Consider the following 17,998-nt stretch of genomic DNA (forward strand, 5'->3'; position numbering starts at 1 on the left):
GCATTGGTTTGTTATGTGCTGTTTTAGCAGAAGCCTTGAGGGAGGAACTACTGAAAAGTCCAAAGTAAGGTACTGAAGAAACAATATTCAATTGCTTAAAGGACTTCTTTGGGCACAGAAATCTTTGTGCAATTAACACTTCTAAAGAGAAAACTTAAGCTTATCCTTTTTACCTGGTTGGTATCCATAATTCTTCACAGATTTCAGTCCCTATGCAAGTATCTAAAGTTGCTAGTACCGCATCACCAAATGGAACACTTTCCTAAGATAAACAAAGAATGAGGATGGACCATCAGAGGGGAAATAAAAGGAATCCATAACTACAAATTTGATCAATAGAAATGAAGATATTTGTCCCAAACTGTGATTAAAACAATTGTACAATTGGCTCCTCAACATCCAAATGCAAGGATGTTGTGCAATTGTAGATTATAAATATACATTATAAATATACAGAGGCAGTAGGGCAATAACTCAATGATGTTGTGCAAATGGTTAGGGATGGGGTGGGGGTGGGGGAATGGAATGCTTGGCTGTAGGTTTACATAACTTCTATTCTGCCCTAATTCAAAAGACTCTGGGTAGCTCACTTAAAATCATAAAACCTAAAAACACTGAATTAAAAGCAGCTCCCACAAGAACACCTTAATTCCCGGCTGCTTGATGAAAAATATGGTCTTCACCACATTATTTTTATTTATCATATTTATATAGCCACCCACCCAAGGTGACTCTGGGTGGCGTACAACAATTAAAAAATAAACACATAAAAACAATTACACATAAAAAACTGTAAACTTGGCATTTCAGGATGTCAAGAATACGAGGACCACCTGAATCTCAAGGGATAAGCTCTTCTAAAGGAAGATAAAGATCAAGGATAAGCTGCCACTGAAACAACTTGCTTCTATGCTTCACTCAACCTCCCAAGGGGAAGGAATCTGTTGCATCCACCTCCAAGCTAATCTACAGAATGGGCACATTCTATTCAAAAAAGATGGTCCCATAGAAAACAAGGGTCCATGCCATACAGGGCCCATTATCAGAACTTTGAATAGTTCTTGGAAACATACTGACAGCCAATGCAGTGTCACACTGCAAGGTTCACGCTGCTAAAGTGGATCTCACTTGCTAGGAAGTTGGCTGCTGCATGTTGTACCAAGTTTCCAGGTAGCCTTCAAAGCAGCCCCAAGTAGAGACGAACTTTTGTCCTGTTATTATTTTCATACATTAAACTTTTCTCTTTTGTATGCATGAAAAATCTGCTGCTATTCACTGCTGAATTTTAGCACCATGAGTTCTGCAAACTCCAAGGGATGCAAAGAAAAGATTCCAGGACTGCATTCATCCTGTAAGCAACGGGTTGACTGCCCCTATTTTACTGTTTTCTGAAACCAGAGTTTAACTGAGTTAAAATATATCATCTACCAAGCACAGTCAATTTAAATGCTGTGGTATGGACCTCATGTAAGTCCACTGTAAACTTCGAGTACAAAACATTTGGAAATTATAAATAATATTTCTTTATGCTACTGAGTAGCAAAGTTAATGTCTTGCATTTCACAGGTATCAGCAAGTAACTAGAACAATGAACTTTTTAAAATTTAACTGTATCTCAAAAGGTAAGAGAAAGGAAGCAAGATTAAAAATGACTGGTTATACAACCGCAATACCAAAGAGGCTAAGAAAATCGTCATCTAACTTGGTGCTTCCCCATATGGTAGGACTACAACTCCAAGAATTCCGAGACAGGAAAAACTTGTACTTGTATTTCATTTTAGCAATTTACCTAGACCTTCAGAAAACTAAAATATTCTCTTGAATCCAAGAGGAGAGAATCTTACCTGAGCTGTAATCTCTTGTATCATTCTTGGAAGAAAATATTCTTCTACATGCCTAATAAAGAAGAAAATATTTTTCAAAAACTTTCACATAACACATTTTAGACAGACAGAAAAAGTTAACAACCTTAGTTGTATCTGTGCCACATGCAACTTTCCTGCTAATGGTTAAGTACAGTACTGATCAGTTTTTGCACAGATGGCCCTTTTATTTGTAGTACTGTTATCCTTGATTTGGGGTATCTTTGACAGAGACCAGACCCTGGTAAGATCATAAAGGTTTTCCCATCATTGCGGTTTGGGTCTTATTTCTGTTACTTTGTGCATGCACAAAATGGCAGACGGGATGTAGGGGATATGTAACATGTTTTTTTAAGGGTCCATATTAGGTCTTCTGTAAAATGTACTCTAGTGCTGTCCATAGACCACTCACAGCTCACTGTGAGCAACTTGCAGACAGCATTACCATCCTGCGGTGCACCTGATAGATCCCTTCAGCACCATAATCAAACAGCCCCACAGAGCAGGTAACTGTGAGCCACATGGTGTGAGAGGGACAATTCTTTCCATTACCAGCCAGGCAAGCTGCTCTGAAAAAGGAGGGGGCCAGCTGCCACAAGGAAACCATGTACAGCTGACCCAGCAAGATCCATCGAAGCTGAGTGAAATGGATGAGCGCATATTGGTACACTGCAGAGATGCGTGTGGGAAAAAGGTTAAACATGAGCGCCTGTATGCCATAAGCACAACTAGCTCCCAGTCTTACCCCAATTATGTGTACATTATTCTATGCAAGTTAGGATCGTCAGAATCTATCTTGCAAACCTGTCTGCCAACATATGCTGGTATATGCAGTAATGACCCAGAACACAGGGATGCTAATTTCATAAATATTTTTGAAATAGCAATGCCTTCTGAAGACCTTTTAATACAAATGTACAGTGGCAAACATCAAGAGCCAACTCAAATTTTCAGACTAATCATGGCAGGAGCAAACATAAAGAAGAGAGGCTACCGTGATCTATTCCAAGGAGTGAACCATCTCATTTCCCGGTAGTTTCCTGAATTTGCCAACGCTATCTTTGGCCGTATCAGAAGAAGTTTCCTTGAGAAAGAAAGGAGGAAAGGAAGAGAGTGAGTGAGAGAGAGAGAGAGAGAGAGAGAGAGAGAGAGAGCGAGCGCTGTTACAAGCACACACAATGGAACCAAGCAAAAAGGAGGACATTTGTTTAAAGTCACAACTGACCATATTTGAAAAATACCAGATCCAGTGAAAGAGAGTTCAAACATGAATTCTAGACTACATGAACAGAATTATAACAAAGAGCTATGGTTCTAGCCATGTCATACTATTAAGGAAGTCCATCTAGTGGGACTAAGAACAAGGGCCTTCTCCATGGTGGCTCCCTCCCTGTGGAACATCATCCCCACAGAGATAAGGCTAGCCCCCACCTTGATGCTCTTCCGCAAGGCCCTGAAGACAAGGTTGTGCCAGCAGGCCTGGGGATCCCAGGTTGACCCAGAGCCCATCAAATGGCTAGTGTAAATGTATTGTTGTCGCCGGGGGGGGCGGGGTGGAGTGGGTTTTGTACTGGGATTTTTATTTTTGAAAGCTGCCCAGAGTCACCGGGAGTGAGTTGGGCGGCCATGTAAATTGTTTAAATACATACATACATACATACATACATACATACATACATACATACATATTTCTGGTTACATCCACAGTTTAAGAATACTGACACAGAACTGTTTTCCAGTGGATATACTATACATCCTGTCTGCTAATTGCTTCCAGGAATTCAAAGAGCTGGTTGTCACTTTTGAAGGCCTACATGGCTTGGCTCCCAGGTACTTACAGACCCATTCATTTCATCAGGATCTGGCCCATCCCATGTGTTACTGCAGGAAAGGACTACTGAGAATCCCTACTGCACATAAAGTTATGTGGGATGATACCATGTCTTCTCTGGAGTTGCTTCTGTGTTCTGGAACAATTTGCCTCCTGAAAAAAGAACACTTCCTTGCCTTTTGCAAGTTCCTTAAAAGCTGTTTGTTCCATAGAGCATTCAAAGCCTCACAGTATGCAGGCTGCTAATAGATAAAAATAATCTGATGTTGTTAGCTCCAGTTCGTATTATATCTGTCAAGGCTGGAGGATGTTGGCGTGTCAGGATCTAACTAGATAAACTCAGCAGCCAAAGACCTTTTTCACCTTTTATTCATAACATTGCAAGATAAAAAATACTGGTTTCATTTTTAGCCATACAAGACTAATCACATAAGCAGCATTTGGCTTAAGCAAATGAACATAACCCACCCTGCCTGCATTTGATTTCAAAGTGAAGCTCGGTATGCCAAACAGCAATAACTTACTTTATGATGTTAAACTATTCCTACCATTCAGCAATTAACTAGTTCATTGTCTGCAAAAGTAATGTTTCTGTTGTTGTATCAGAGGGTCTAGTCTAACATGCAGCTATGGTAAATGCAGTTATGGTAAACAAGAGCTTTAACTACACTGGGCTAGCAATCTCTGAATGGCTAGCTATTTTCAGATCCTCTTCTCCCTCAAAATTCTGTGAAGGCTAAATCTCTTGAAGCATGGTTTTCCTTCATCTTCAGTGATCTTCCTTTAATCCTGGAACACTTCAGTGTTCTTAGGAACACCATGGAACAGGCAAATCTTCAGAGGTATTTCTTCCATTCTGGAACTGGCAAATCTTCAAAAGCCAATGCTGTCTAAATCTACCTTGCTTTTCCATCTACCTTCTTCTCCATCTCTCCAAAACCACCACAACAGTTCTCTTCCTGACAGTTCTTCAGCCATTTCAACTTTCTCTTCCTCTCTTAATATGAAAAACTTCATTATGTGCATGAAAACCTTAACTATTTCATTCCCAATTTTTCTCAGGCTTCAGCTTATCAGTTTCAAGCAGAGCCTGACTATCTCGGACCACAGGACAGAATGGCAGACAGCATTTAACTTTTGCATACTGTCAAAGTTTCTCTTCTGTTTTGTCAATCAACTTGAGTTTCCTGAAAATGTACAGTATATAAAGCCAGTAAATAAAGCCAGTAAATAAATAAATACCTCAAGACACTTACTTGTTTAGAAAAATTACTCTACAATTGTAACGAACATTCCGGTGCATAACAGGCCTGTAGAAATAAGAAATACCAATTATATTAAGTTATAAGTTTCCTTATTGGAAGTTGGATCCTTTATATTTCAAGGATCTAAACAGATTTTGGATTGCATTCAAATATCTTTTTCAAATGTCTTTTTTTACCACGTGCAAGATATATTTTTCATTTCTGTTTATCTATTAAGATCTCATATTGAGATAATCGAAAGTATATTCCACAATATCTATTTGCATTCCTGTCATGTACATAAGGAGGAGCCAGAGTTAACCTTTCAATCTACCTTCTTTATTTTATATACACACGAGTCTTTACAAGTTTACCACTGAAATCAAAGGATGCAATGCAAGTCTTACTCTTTCTAGAACCACCAAAACATCATGAAAATATGAATTGGTCTTTGTTCTAAAGTATCTCTTTATGCTTCACTGCACAGGCCTAACAAGTATCTGGATGTTAAATCACTTGAAGTAAATCACTGATGGTATCTTACTAGACTACCTATAATAGGAGGACTGGAGGCAGTTTTACAGGGTTCTACTTCTTCCTCACTAAGTAAATTCAGCCTTTAGTGGTGGAGCATGACAGGTCAGCCCAGTGGCCCCTGACTTAGTGGGTGCCACAGGGCTTGGTTTTCTCTCCCCTGGTTTTTAATATCTATATGAAGCCAATGGGAGAGGCTGCCCAACAGTTTGGAATGCCATATGATCAGTACGCTGATAATACCCAGCTTCACATCACTATCCCAGGCTGCAGGGGGGATGCTGTTGACATTTTATCCTGGTGCTTACAAGCTCCAAGGATTTGGATGGGAGAGAACAAGCTGAAATTGAACCCAAACAAGATGGAATTGCTGTTTGTTCACTGCAGTTCTCTTATCAAGGCCAGTGTTATGGTTTGCACTACTTGTGAAGGAGCAGGTTTGCAATTTGGGAATTCTTCTCTAGTCACAGCTCTTGCTCAAGCAGCAGGTGGAAGCCATGGTTGGAAGAGCCTTTGTCTAGCTTCAGCTGTTGGGTCAACTGTGTCCTTATCTAGTGCAGGGGGCCCTGGCTATGGTAACTCATGCCCTCATGAGTTACCATAGTCAGGTTAAGTACTGCAGTGCACTCTACATGAGGCTGCTTTTAAAGACTACTCAGAAACTATAGCTGGTCCAGAATACAGCAGCCCATGAGTAAACTGGTACCTGATGTTGAGAATCTGTAACATCAGTACTGCAGGCTGGCAATGGTTGTCGATGGGTTCCAGTTGCTCCTTGGAACAAACCATGACCCCAGAGCACACAAATATACTGACAACCACCATCAAGACCACATTCCTAAGACAAGCTGAGAAAAGAAAAACAAAACTTCAAACTAAACTGCTGAAACTAAACCCCAGAACCAAAGAGGTACTTGAACTTGAATGGGTAATCAACATGTCCAGCCAACCACTATCCACTGCAGAATACAATATCCTCCAGAAAGGTCTAAACTGCAACATGGACAACGCTAATCGGCTAGAGTTCTGTGCAGCCTTAGAAGCAGCATTTAAAACTACAGGACTTAACACAGAGACCCAAGAAAACATAAGGCAGACAATCATATCACAGATCAGAAGAACATAGAATCAGCACCAACTCAAAACAGATGACAGAGCAGTGCTCAAAAGCCTAAGGAAGGACCAAACCATCATCATCCTCCCAGCAGACAAAGGCTGAACCACTGTTATTACGGATAAATCACAATACTTGCAAAAAGCCAAAAAAGTATTAGGGGACAAAGAAATCTACATCCAAGTTAACACAAACCCAATACAGAAACTAGACAACCTAATCAAAAGAACCCTTAATGACCTAACCAAGAAAGGCCAACCAAAAGAAGAATAGTGGCGGATGAAAAGCAGTAGACCCATCCTCCCACATTTCTATGGACGACCAAAAATACACAAGCCCGACATACCTCTCCGACCAATTGTATCTTTACCAGGGATTCCAACATACAACACAGCAAAAGAACTGACAAAAAAGCTTGGACATCTCACAGAGAGGGGCAAATATTTTATCAATTCCTCACTATAGTACTTCCAGAAAATCAAAGATATACACATAGATGAAGATGAAATTATGGCCTCATTTGATGTCACAGCACTCTTTATATCCATAAACCCAGAACTAGTGAAAGAATCCATGTCAGTAGTACTACACAACACATCCAATCTAACCAAATACACCAAGATCGAAATACCCAGAAACATGGACCACATCAACCTCTGCCTCACTACCTATTTTCAGTTTGATGGACAAATATACCAACAAATCAGAGGCACATCTATGGGAACACCACTCTCAGAACTCACAGCAGAGGTTGTAATGCAATGCCTAGAAACTACAGCACTTTCACGCATACAACCAAAAGTTTGGATCCGGTATGCAGATGACACCTTTGTTATAATAAAAAAGGAACAACTACAGCAGACACATGAAACTATCAACAACATCTTCAAAGGAATAAAATTCACCAGAGAAGAAAACAACAACACGCTACCCTTCCTGGATATCCTCATCAGCAGAGGAAACAACAGCAAATTAGAAACTCAAGTCTATCAGAAAACAACCCACATTAACCAAGTACTCCACTACCAAAGTAACAACCCAACCTCCCACAAGAGGAGCGGTGAAGAACATTATTCAAACGAGCTCAAACACACTGCAGCAACCCAGAACACCAGAAAAAGGAAACAGACCACCTATACAACATCTTCCAACAAAACGGATATCCATGTAACTGTATCAAAAAATGCCTGACCACTCAACCTACTACAACATAACCAACACAAGCTATGAAAAGGATAACACTGCCATACATCAGAAATGTCTCAGAAACAACCAACAGACTATTACAACCACATGGCATCCCTGTAGCACACAAACCAATTAAAGCCCTGCAAAACATCTTAAGTAAACCAAAAGACCCAGTAGCCTAAGAAAAAAAAACAGGAGTCATCTACAACATACAATGTAAGCACTGTAACAACCACTATGTAGGACAGACAGGCAGAAGGCTAGTAGAGCACATCCATGAACACCAACTAGAAGTCAGAAGACATGATTAAAACTCCCTAATCTCACAACACATGGACAGACATAACGATAGTTTCAACTGGGAAACTGTCAGCATCTTAGACCAAGCTAAATCCAAAAATGCGAGCAAATTCCTGGAAGCTTGGTATTCAGACAAGGTAGCCATCAGTAGGCACAGAGAGACAAACAGCATCTGCACACTATTCAAAAGAGACAATAAAAAGGAAACAAAAGATCAGAACATCTCCTCACCAGCAGTCATCACCCAGATAAGCAGAGATTAATACCAAGATTATCACCAGACACACAATCAAGCAGTAAATAATCAAGGAACTACTAGGAAAAAAAAAAACCAACCACCACCACCACCAACACAGGCAGGGCAAGCCACCGTATATAAGCAGAGAGCAAATTCCACTCCATCCTAGCACTGAAGATGTTACCCAGCCAGGTAACAAAACGTCTGCAAGAAAACAACCAAGCTCACAGAACCCCAAGGACTCCACAGTTCAACCCTGAGCTACACATATTCTCTTCTATTGGTTACTGTTCTTGTCTTTATGCCTTGGCACAAAACTCATTTTTTCCATGGTAGAACCTACTGTGTAACAAATTGCTACTGGAGCTAAAACATGCTCCTTCCTTTTTACAATTAAGCTACAGCTCAAAACACATTTTTCACCCATTTCACACAGTTTTATGTATTTTGTGATATGGGTTTCATGATTATTATATTTTTGTAAACTGTCCAGAGCCATTGGAAATGGCATGTAAGTGTGCAAATAGATAAAATACACAAAATATGTCATTTTACCACCATACAGCTAAGGAACAGATCAGCATAATATAGTCTATACACCATTAAAACCCACATAAAGCACAGCTTATTGTGGCATATGATAATAAACTAATGGTAGTTTTTTGCCAATCTACAAAAAGGAACATGCATTTTTTAAAACAGAAACTGAACCCAATAAATCTGAATTGTACTTATACAGACTTTTTCAAACCTAAATTTCTTGTTTGTAATAATTTATATTTCCTTTTTTCAATGGTTACTACTTTGAAAATAGAAATTTTTACTACTTCAGCTCTTATAAAAATATTCCTGAAATATAAAAACTTAGTTTTACAAATGATTTGTTTACAATGCCTGTTATTTTAAAAACAGATCCCCAAGTTAAGATTATTAATTCTGTTTGAACATTCCTTCACATGCTATAACACCTCTTTTTTTCATGGACGTTCATAGACATTCAGACGTTATCATTTATTTCAGCATTCTTACCTACTTAAAGGTCTGGTTTCCTTATTATTGAAAACGCAGGTAACTTTGGCTTCTTTGTGAAACTACTTGGATCTTTTTCCATTTAATATAACCATTTTATCTTCAAATCACTATTCATTAACTACAAATAGTTAATTTCTTATTCAACATTTTCAGCTGTTTTTTACTTCAGAGTTTACAACAAACATGTTTTATCACTTTGAAGGAAACAAAACAATTTTCTATCATTTTCCTCCCAATTTCCATAAACCTGAACCAGATAATTTCCTAAAATCTATGACAAAGAGAAGCATCTAATTTTTTCTTCCTAGACTGATTTTTTTTTTCTCCAAGTCCAAACCTCCATATCCTCTAGAAAAGTGGGCTCATTATTTCATTTAACACTGAGCTGGGAAAAAGAAAGATTCTCACTGTTTTTGATTGTACCAAAGTCTGGGGGATGTTGAGTGATTCTGACAAAGGACAAAATTAGTGTCTCATTTTATAAAGACTGACATGACATAAGAGGAGGAAAAAAATATACCTCCCTGCCTATCTCCTCTGTGCCTGTCAAAGAACTGGATGGAAAAGGAAGGCATCAAGAGCACAACAATCACATCAAATGAATTGGCAGATCAACATCAACAACATTTGTGGACCTATGTGCAGAAACACCATAATAATAGCTCAACACATAGGAACTTATGACGGAAGGAATTATTTCGTGTCAATCAGTACAGACTATGACCTTCAAACAACCTACCTCGGCAACTTAACCCTGCAAACACAAATAGTTTTAGTCTCAATACACACGACTCTTCTGATTCTATGATAAGGTATCTTACAACATTTTATCAAAAGCTTGGACTTTGGTTACAAAGATTACTATCTTCCTTTTCATATGTTAAAGTAAAGATTCTTTCAAACTGAGATGGACTCAGGACAGCAATATTTTGGCAGCAATAGAGGTTTGCCACAGCCTTCTTCCATGGTTTTTTTTTTAACTTTCCTGTCCAACATACAGTCCTGGAATTTCCTGGTTATCTCCCATCAAAGTACTACCAGGGCTTACCCTGCTTAAATTTTTTGAGGACAGCCAAGGTCAACTAGGTACCGCCACCTGATGTGACATTTTTAACAGTGTACCCTTAAAATAAATTGGAACAAAAATAATATTTAAAATATTCATCTCATAAAGAAAACACATTTTATTTTATTTATTTATATTTCAAATTTGTCACCGCTGATCTCGCTACAGACCAGCTAACCTCATCTGAAGCTAACATTGCTGGTTTTTCCTACTAAAAGTCCCACTATGCAATGAAGTAATAAGACACTTACATCCCAATATCGCATATTATGTCCTGAGTATCAGGAGATTCCAGAAGCTTAGCCAAAACTTGAAATGAATGCAAGAGTGTGTCGGATTCATAGTAATGATCTGAACAGCCATAACCACTGCATAACAAAATAATATAAGAGATCTGAATTAGTTAAATTATAACAAAAAATTCTGGACTATTTGCATAAGATGAATTTCCTAAATTCACATTATATCAATAGAAGCATCTCTATTCATCTTATACATACTGTGTATATATACGTTAATACTGAATTAATTCATATATGTCTATATACTTAAATATGTTCATGTGTCAGAGAAACTAGGAATGTGTAAACAAAAGTTGTTGTTGGCTTAGTATTTCTATTATATTTTTATTTATTAAAAATTTTAAACAACGTAATAGCCAAAGCTCTCTGGACAGTTTATAAGAAAACACACTAAAAATACAATTTGAATAAAAAAATATATACAATAAAATGAAATGCTAAATGAAAACACCACACAAACTAGGCAGCAGCAGATCTAAAACAATATGAATTAAAATACAGTTAAAATACAATTTTAAACCAATAAAAAAGCCAGGGAAAATAGAAAGGTCTTTACCTGGGGCCAGAATGATGCTAATCTGGATACCATTGAAATCTATACCCCTTTGGAAAACTGCCCTTGTATTACATCTTTTTAAGCCAGACTTCCCTAACCTGGTACCTTCCAGATGTATTAGACCAGTGTTACTCAACTTTGGCAGCTTTCAGAGGTGTGGACTTCAACTCCCAGAATTCCCCAGCCAGCAATATACAGTAACTCATCCATGGCCTGAGATAATGGAATCTATACAAGTAGTCCTCACTTAACAACCATTCATTTAGTGACTGTTCGAAGTTACAACAGTACTGAACAAAGGGACTTACAACCGGTCCTCACACTTACAACCATCACAATCTGGGTGCTTGGCAACCAGCTCACACTTATGACAGTTGCAGCATCCCAGGGTCATGTGGTCACCATTTGCAACCTTCCCAGACAGCTTATAGCAAGCAAAATCAATGGGGAACCATGTGATTTGCTTAACAACCACATGATTCGCTTAATGACTGCTGCAAAAAAAGTTGTCAAATCAGGCATGCCTTGCTTAACAACAGCCCCACTTAACCACAAATTTTCCAGTCCCAATTGTGGTCATTAAGCAAGGACTACCTGTAGTCTACCAACATCTGGAATACATACCAAAGTTATTTTTTATTAAGACCTCATTGCTAATAATTTAATTATCTTAAAGTACAACTGCAATTTTTATATAATTTTTCTTTTGTGATCCCACAAAAAAAGATGAATATTTATATACTATATCCATCTGCTCTCTACCAATATTTATATACTATATCCATGCTCTATACCAACTACTATAATGAACCATCAAGAACAGATACCACTCTATAAAAAGAAGGCATTGATTTTGTTACCTTGAATGGCATAAAATATAATTTAAATATCCAGGAATATACATTATATCCTGCACATAAAGAGATACCCCCCTTGATGCCTACCACCTTTTCTGCCACCTGATTTTTCATTAAAAAAAAAAGGAAAGAGGCATGCTGCAAAGCAAAATACAAACCTCTAACAACATCATAGTTTCCAGAAATACCTCTGGATCCCCAAAATTCTCTTAGATAAATAAAAATGCATAGCTGCAGCCCAGTACTAAATTTGGAGGTGTGCCTGTACGGCCAAAAAAAGGATAAGTTAATAAAAGTTGGTAATGAATCTTGGGGTGGGGGCTACAAAGGATGGCAGGCAGTATCTCAATCAACTGGCTCTTTTATCTAATTCTGTCCCCCCAATAGGCATTTTGTGAATGTGCAAGCACCTCCCCCAACTGCCGTTTTGTAAGACAAAGTTTCCAAATTTGAAATGTACTCAGCATCCCTAAAAGGTTGGGGGTTCCTGCCTGATACAAACAACTTAGGAAGTTCTTACCAAATTTCCAGTTCTGGGCCAAGTCGATATCTTGCTCCTTTTTGTTTAGCAATTTCAATACCTAGGAGATTAAATTATAATTTTTACTCTTCCACAATATGTTGTCAGAGAGAGCTTCCTGTGCTTTAAAATACAGGCAGTGTTATTAGATTTTTTTAGATTTTTTTTTAATACCAACTTTCTTATTTTTATAAATAACTCAAGGCAGCAAACATACCTAATACTCCTTCCTCGTCCTATTTTCCCCACAACAACATCCCTGGGAGGTGAGTTGGGCTGAGAGAGAGTGACTCACGCAAAGTCACCCAGCTGGCTTTCATGCCTAAGGTGGGACTAGAACTCAGTCTCCTGGTTTCTAGCCTGGAGCATTATGTGTATCCTTTGACTTTGCAAAACAAGAAAGGAAATTTAGAGCATGATGCTGAGAACACAAGACAGATGAGATTCTCAGGAACCTTTTAAAACCAAGTTCCTATTTCTTATACTTTATAAAAACAAGTTCTTAGCCGCAGATGACAGGTAAACAAAGATTTCTTGTAATTTAAAGACAGTATGACATAGTTCCTTTCCACACTCTATTACTAGCAGAACAAGGGTAATAAAAATCATCTAAATTGTCCCAACTCCTGAGAAATCTGTATGCGGGACAAGAAGCAACAGTTAGAACCGGTCATGGAACAACCAATTGGTTCAAAATAGGGAAAGGTGTACGACAAGGCTGTATACTGTCACCCTGCTTATTTAACCTATATGCAGAGTACATCATGAAAAATGCCAGGCTGGAAGAATCACAAGCCGGAATTAAGATTGCAGGGAGAATCATCAACAACCTCAGATATGCAGACGATACCACCCTAATGGCAGAAAGTGAAGAAGAACTAAAGAGCCTCTTGATGAGGGTGAAAGAGGAGAGTGCAAAAACTGACTTGAAACTCAACATTAAAAAAAACTAAGATCATGGCATCTGGACCCATCAATTCCTGGCAAATAGAAGGGATAGAAATGGAAGCAGTAACAGACTTCATTTATTTGGGCTCCAAGATCACCGCAGATGGAGACTGCAACCATGAAATTAAAAGACGCTTGCTCCTTGGGAGGAAAGCTATGGCAAGCCTAGATAGCATATTAAAAAGCAGAGATGTCACCTTGCCGACAAAGATCCGCATAGTCAAAGCTATGGTTTTTCCAGTAGTAATGTATGGCTGTGAGAGCTGGACCATAAAGAAGGCTGAGCGCCGAAGAATTGATGCCTTTGAACTGTGGTGCTGGAGAAGACTCTTGAGAGTCCCCTGGACTGCTAGGAGGTCAAACCAGTCAATCTTAAAGGAAATCAACCCTGATTGCTCACTGGAAGGATTGATAATGAAGCTCAAGCTCAGATACTTTGGTCACCTAATGCGAAGAGAGATCTCTTTGGAGAAGACCCTGATGCTGGGAAAGATTGAAGGCAAAAGGAGAAGAGGACGGCAGAGGATGAGATGGTTAGATAGCATCACTGAAGCAATGAGCATGAAACTGAGCAAACTCAGGGAGGCAGTGAAGGACAGGAAGGCCTGGCGCAATATGGTTCATGGGGTCACGAAGAGTCGGACACGACTTAACGACTAAACAACAACAACAAATTGTCCCAACTGTTATATTTTAACTATGTATTTATTTATTGTTTTAAGCTGTTGTAAGCCACCCAGAGTCCCCCATTGGGGGGAGATGGGCGGGGATAAATTTGATAAATAAATAAATAAATAAATATTTCTGGAAGCAAAATATATTTCAACAGGCAGCATCCACTTATTACTCTGTACATAACTCAGGTAACAGAACAGTTAGAAATATTTTGAAAGCAGTTACTCAAGAATAGATTGACCTGAAATGCTAATCCCAAACTTATGTATAACTCTTCTATTGGGAATAACGTTTACAAATGTCATTTACTCACTGCTGTGCAATTTCTCCCCATCTATTATGTAATTCCCACCTCTGCAGAGATAAAAGATTCATTCACAGATTTCAATCCTTTCATGCTCTCAGATTAGGTCCATATATTTCAAGAAAGTGTCTGAGAAACCTACTTATATATAATGCCAAACAAATTTGCAGTTCTGCAGAATAAAAGACAGAAAGCAAAGTCCTTTAAATATTATCCATTCAGGACTGAAGGTCTCTATATACTGATGTATTATGGTATTTTTTTTTCAACTCTCCATAATTATTTTATGCACTAAACTCCTATCGAAAACTATGTTAGTCCCCTAGTTTGTGTGAATCTTCTGTATCATACAGTCAGGTCCAGAAATATTGGGACATCGACACAATTCTAACATCTTTGGCTCTATACACCACCACAATGGATTTGGAATGAAACAAACACAATGTGCGTTAACTGCAGACTGTCAGCTTTAATTTGAGGGTATGTACATCCAACTCAGGTGAACGGTGTAGGATGTTTGCATATGTGCCTCCCACTTGTTAAGGGACCAAAAGTAATGGGACAGAATAATAATCATACATCAAACTTTCCCTTTTTAATACTTGGTTGCAAATCCGTTGCAGTCAATCACAGCCTGAAGTCTGGAACGCACAGACATCACCAGACGCTGGGTTTCATCCCTGGTGATGCTCTGCCAGGCCTCTACTGCAACTGTCTTCAGTTCCTGCTTGTTCTTGGGGCATTTTCCCTTCAGTTTTGTCTTCAGCAAATGAAATGCATGCTCAATGGGATTCAGGTCAGGTGATTGACTTGGCCATTGCATAACATTCCACTTCTGTCCCTTCAAAAACTCTTTGGTTGCTTTTGCAGTATGCTTTGGGTCATTGTCCATCTGTACTGTGAAGCGCCGTCCAATGAGTTCTGCAGCATTTGGCTGAATGTGAGCAGATAATATTGCCCGAAACACTGCAGAATTCATCCTGCTGCTTTTGTCAGCAGTCACATCATCAATAAATACAAGAGAACCAGTTCCATTGGCAGCCATACATGCCCACACCATGACACTACCACCACCATGCTTCACTGATGAGGTGGTATGCTTAGGATCATGAGCAGTTCCTTTCCTTCTCCATACTCTTCTCTTCCCATCACTCTGGTACAAGTTGCTCTTGGTCTCATCTGTCCATAGGATGTTGTTCCAGAACTGTGAAGGCTTTTAGATGTCGTTTGGCAAACTCTAATCTGGCCTTCCTGTTTTTGAGGCTCACCAATGGTTTACATCTTGTGGTGAACCCTCTGTATTCACTCTGGTGAAGTCTTCTTTTGATTGTTGACTTTGACACACATACACCTACCTCCTGGAGAGTGTTCTTGATCTGGCCAACTGTTGTGAAGGGTGTTTTCTTCACCAGGGAAAGGATTCTTCGGTCATCCACCACAGTTGTTTTCCGTTGTCTCCCGGGTCTTTTGGTGTTGCTGAGCTCACCGGTGCCTTCCTTCTTTTTGAGAATGTTCCAAACAGTTGTTTTGGCCACGCCTAATGTTCTTGCTATCTCTCTGATGGGTTTGTTTTGTTTCTTCAGCCTAATGATGGCTTGCTTCACTGATAGTGACAGCTCTTTGGATCTCATCTTGAGAGTTGACAGCAACAGATTCCACATGCAAATAGCACACTTGAAATGAACTCTGGGCCTTTTATCTGCACATTGTAATTGGGGTACTGAGGGGATATCACACACCTGGCCATGGAACAGCTGAGAAGCCAATTGTCCCATTACTTTTGGTCCCTTACCAAGTGGGAGGCACATATGCAAACTGTTGTAATTCCTACACCGTTCACCTGAATTGGATGTACATACCCTCAAATTAAAGCTGACAGTCTGCAGTTAACGCACATTGTGTTTGTTTCATTCCAAATCCATTGTGGTGGTGTATAGAACCAAAGATGTTAGAATTGTGTCGATGTCCCAATATTTCTGGACCTGACTGTATATAGCAACATTACAGATTCATACATAAGCATGACCTTCTGAATGAGTTCATATAATCATATATTGATTTTATATTTTTTTAATCCCTTGGGATGCTGCTGAGGGTTTGTTGTTGTTGTTATTTTTAATAAATAAGATTTTATCTATTTTTATTGAGGGTTTTGTTTAATTATATTTCTGATGGTTAGCCGCTCAGAGCTTTAGGGAATAAGCAGCATGCAAATATAGAAAACAAACAAACAAGGACAAAATAAAAATGGTTAAATAATGTAGAGAGTTGTTATTACAAAGATAATTATAATGCAATGCTAAACATGAGTCTCGCTGAATTAAACACAACTTCTGATTCTATATATAAACTACATTTTAAACTGTATTTTAGTCTGTTTCTTACCGTCATCCATATAATACATACATACTATAACAAGAACATGTTATGGATACATAAACCAAGTTTATACCTTACAGAAAAGGAGATGATAAACCGAAACTATGACAGAGCTCTGTGGAAGTAAACAATATGTCTGTTTTTTTTTAAACTGAATAGTTAAATGATTCCTTCTCCTTTTGTATGTAACAAATTACCACATTGGGGGAAAAAAGTTCTGTACAGCCCCATTCAAAACAACAGCAGTTATATAAATGTACTAATATCAATTTTCCACATGCATTTTTATATATGAACTGAACTAGTGCACTGTAGGGCCTAAAGTGGTGGACTAGGACTGAGGAAACCCGGATTCAAATTCACCTTAACAATAATCTCAACGGGTGTCTTTGGGCCAGTCATTCTTTCTCAGCCCAGCCAACCTCACAGGATTCTCGTTCTTTGAATGAAATGAAAGGAATCGCCCCTCCCCGCGTAAGAAGCTCCTAGGAGACAGGCAAGCCGTAAAGCTATGTAAAAAAACATCTTGCACATAAATTAGGAAGGGTCAGGAACCCTTATGCTTGTAGAACTGTAAAAAGTTAGAACAAAAACAAATAACCAGGGAGTGAAGAAAACGTATCAATGAAGATTTGGAGGTGGGTGGATGAGCAGAAAACAATCAAGGGACAAAGGCTGCATCAAGAGTCAGCGTAAGCTACCCTTTCTTGTTATTTTAATGAAGGGGAATGTTAACCTCCACAAAAACAAGATCCGTTTTTCTTGGGAGCTACTTTTTGCAAACAGCCCGTAGTCTTCGGCTTACTTTTTAAAATCCTCTCCAGGTTGCCCTCAAAATCCAGCGCCCACTGATTCAGGGCGCACGTGGCCAGGGTCACTGTCCTGCCCATGTTGGCTGCACACCGCCCGCTCGCTTGCCTTGCCCAGGAGAAAAAGAAAGGCGAGCTCCCGCCTGCCGGTGGGAACAACTTCTCCCGAAAGCAACTTTTACTTCCGGTAGTTTCCTCCTCCGCTCAACGCAAAGAGGAGGGGATGCAGTGCAACGCCT

The 17,998-nt window shown here is 39.0% G+C and overlaps 1 protein-coding gene across 3 annotated transcripts in view; it reads right to left on the reverse strand.

The window, feature by feature from the left end:
- Positions 1-17,940, reverse strand: part of NADSYN1 (NAD synthetase 1) — a 49,859-nt gene extending 31,919 nt beyond the window's left edge. For all 3 annotated transcript variants that reach the window (XM_088145817.1, XM_007430483.3, XM_088145819.1), the window contains exons 1-7: positions 17,756-17,940; positions 12,645-12,705; positions 10,661-10,777; positions 4,950-5,003; positions 2,857-2,946; positions 1,845-1,896; positions 174-262 (exon numbers count right to left, since the gene is read on the reverse strand). In XM_088145817.1, the coding sequence (XP_088001943.1) occupies positions 174-262; positions 1,845-1,896; positions 2,857-2,946; positions 4,950-5,003; positions 10,661-10,777; positions 12,645-12,705; positions 17,756-17,840 (548 nt within the window). In that variant the 5' untranslated portion in view covers positions 17,841-17,940. The remainder of the gene's footprint in view (positions 1-173; positions 263-1,844; positions 1,897-2,856; positions 2,947-4,949; positions 5,004-10,660; positions 10,778-12,644; positions 12,706-17,755) is intronic.
- Between the last annotated feature and the right edge of the window lie 58 nt (positions 17,941-17,998).

Source organism: Python bivittatus, unplaced genomic scaffold (genome assembly GCF_059951505.1).
Source record: "Python bivittatus isolate LINGU-HERP-01145 unplaced genomic scaffold, Pbiv_v1 ctg000480_np1212, whole genome shotgun sequence".
In the NCBI taxonomy this organism is placed as follows: Eukaryota; Metazoa; Chordata; class Lepidosauria; order Squamata; family Pythonidae; genus Python; species Python bivittatus.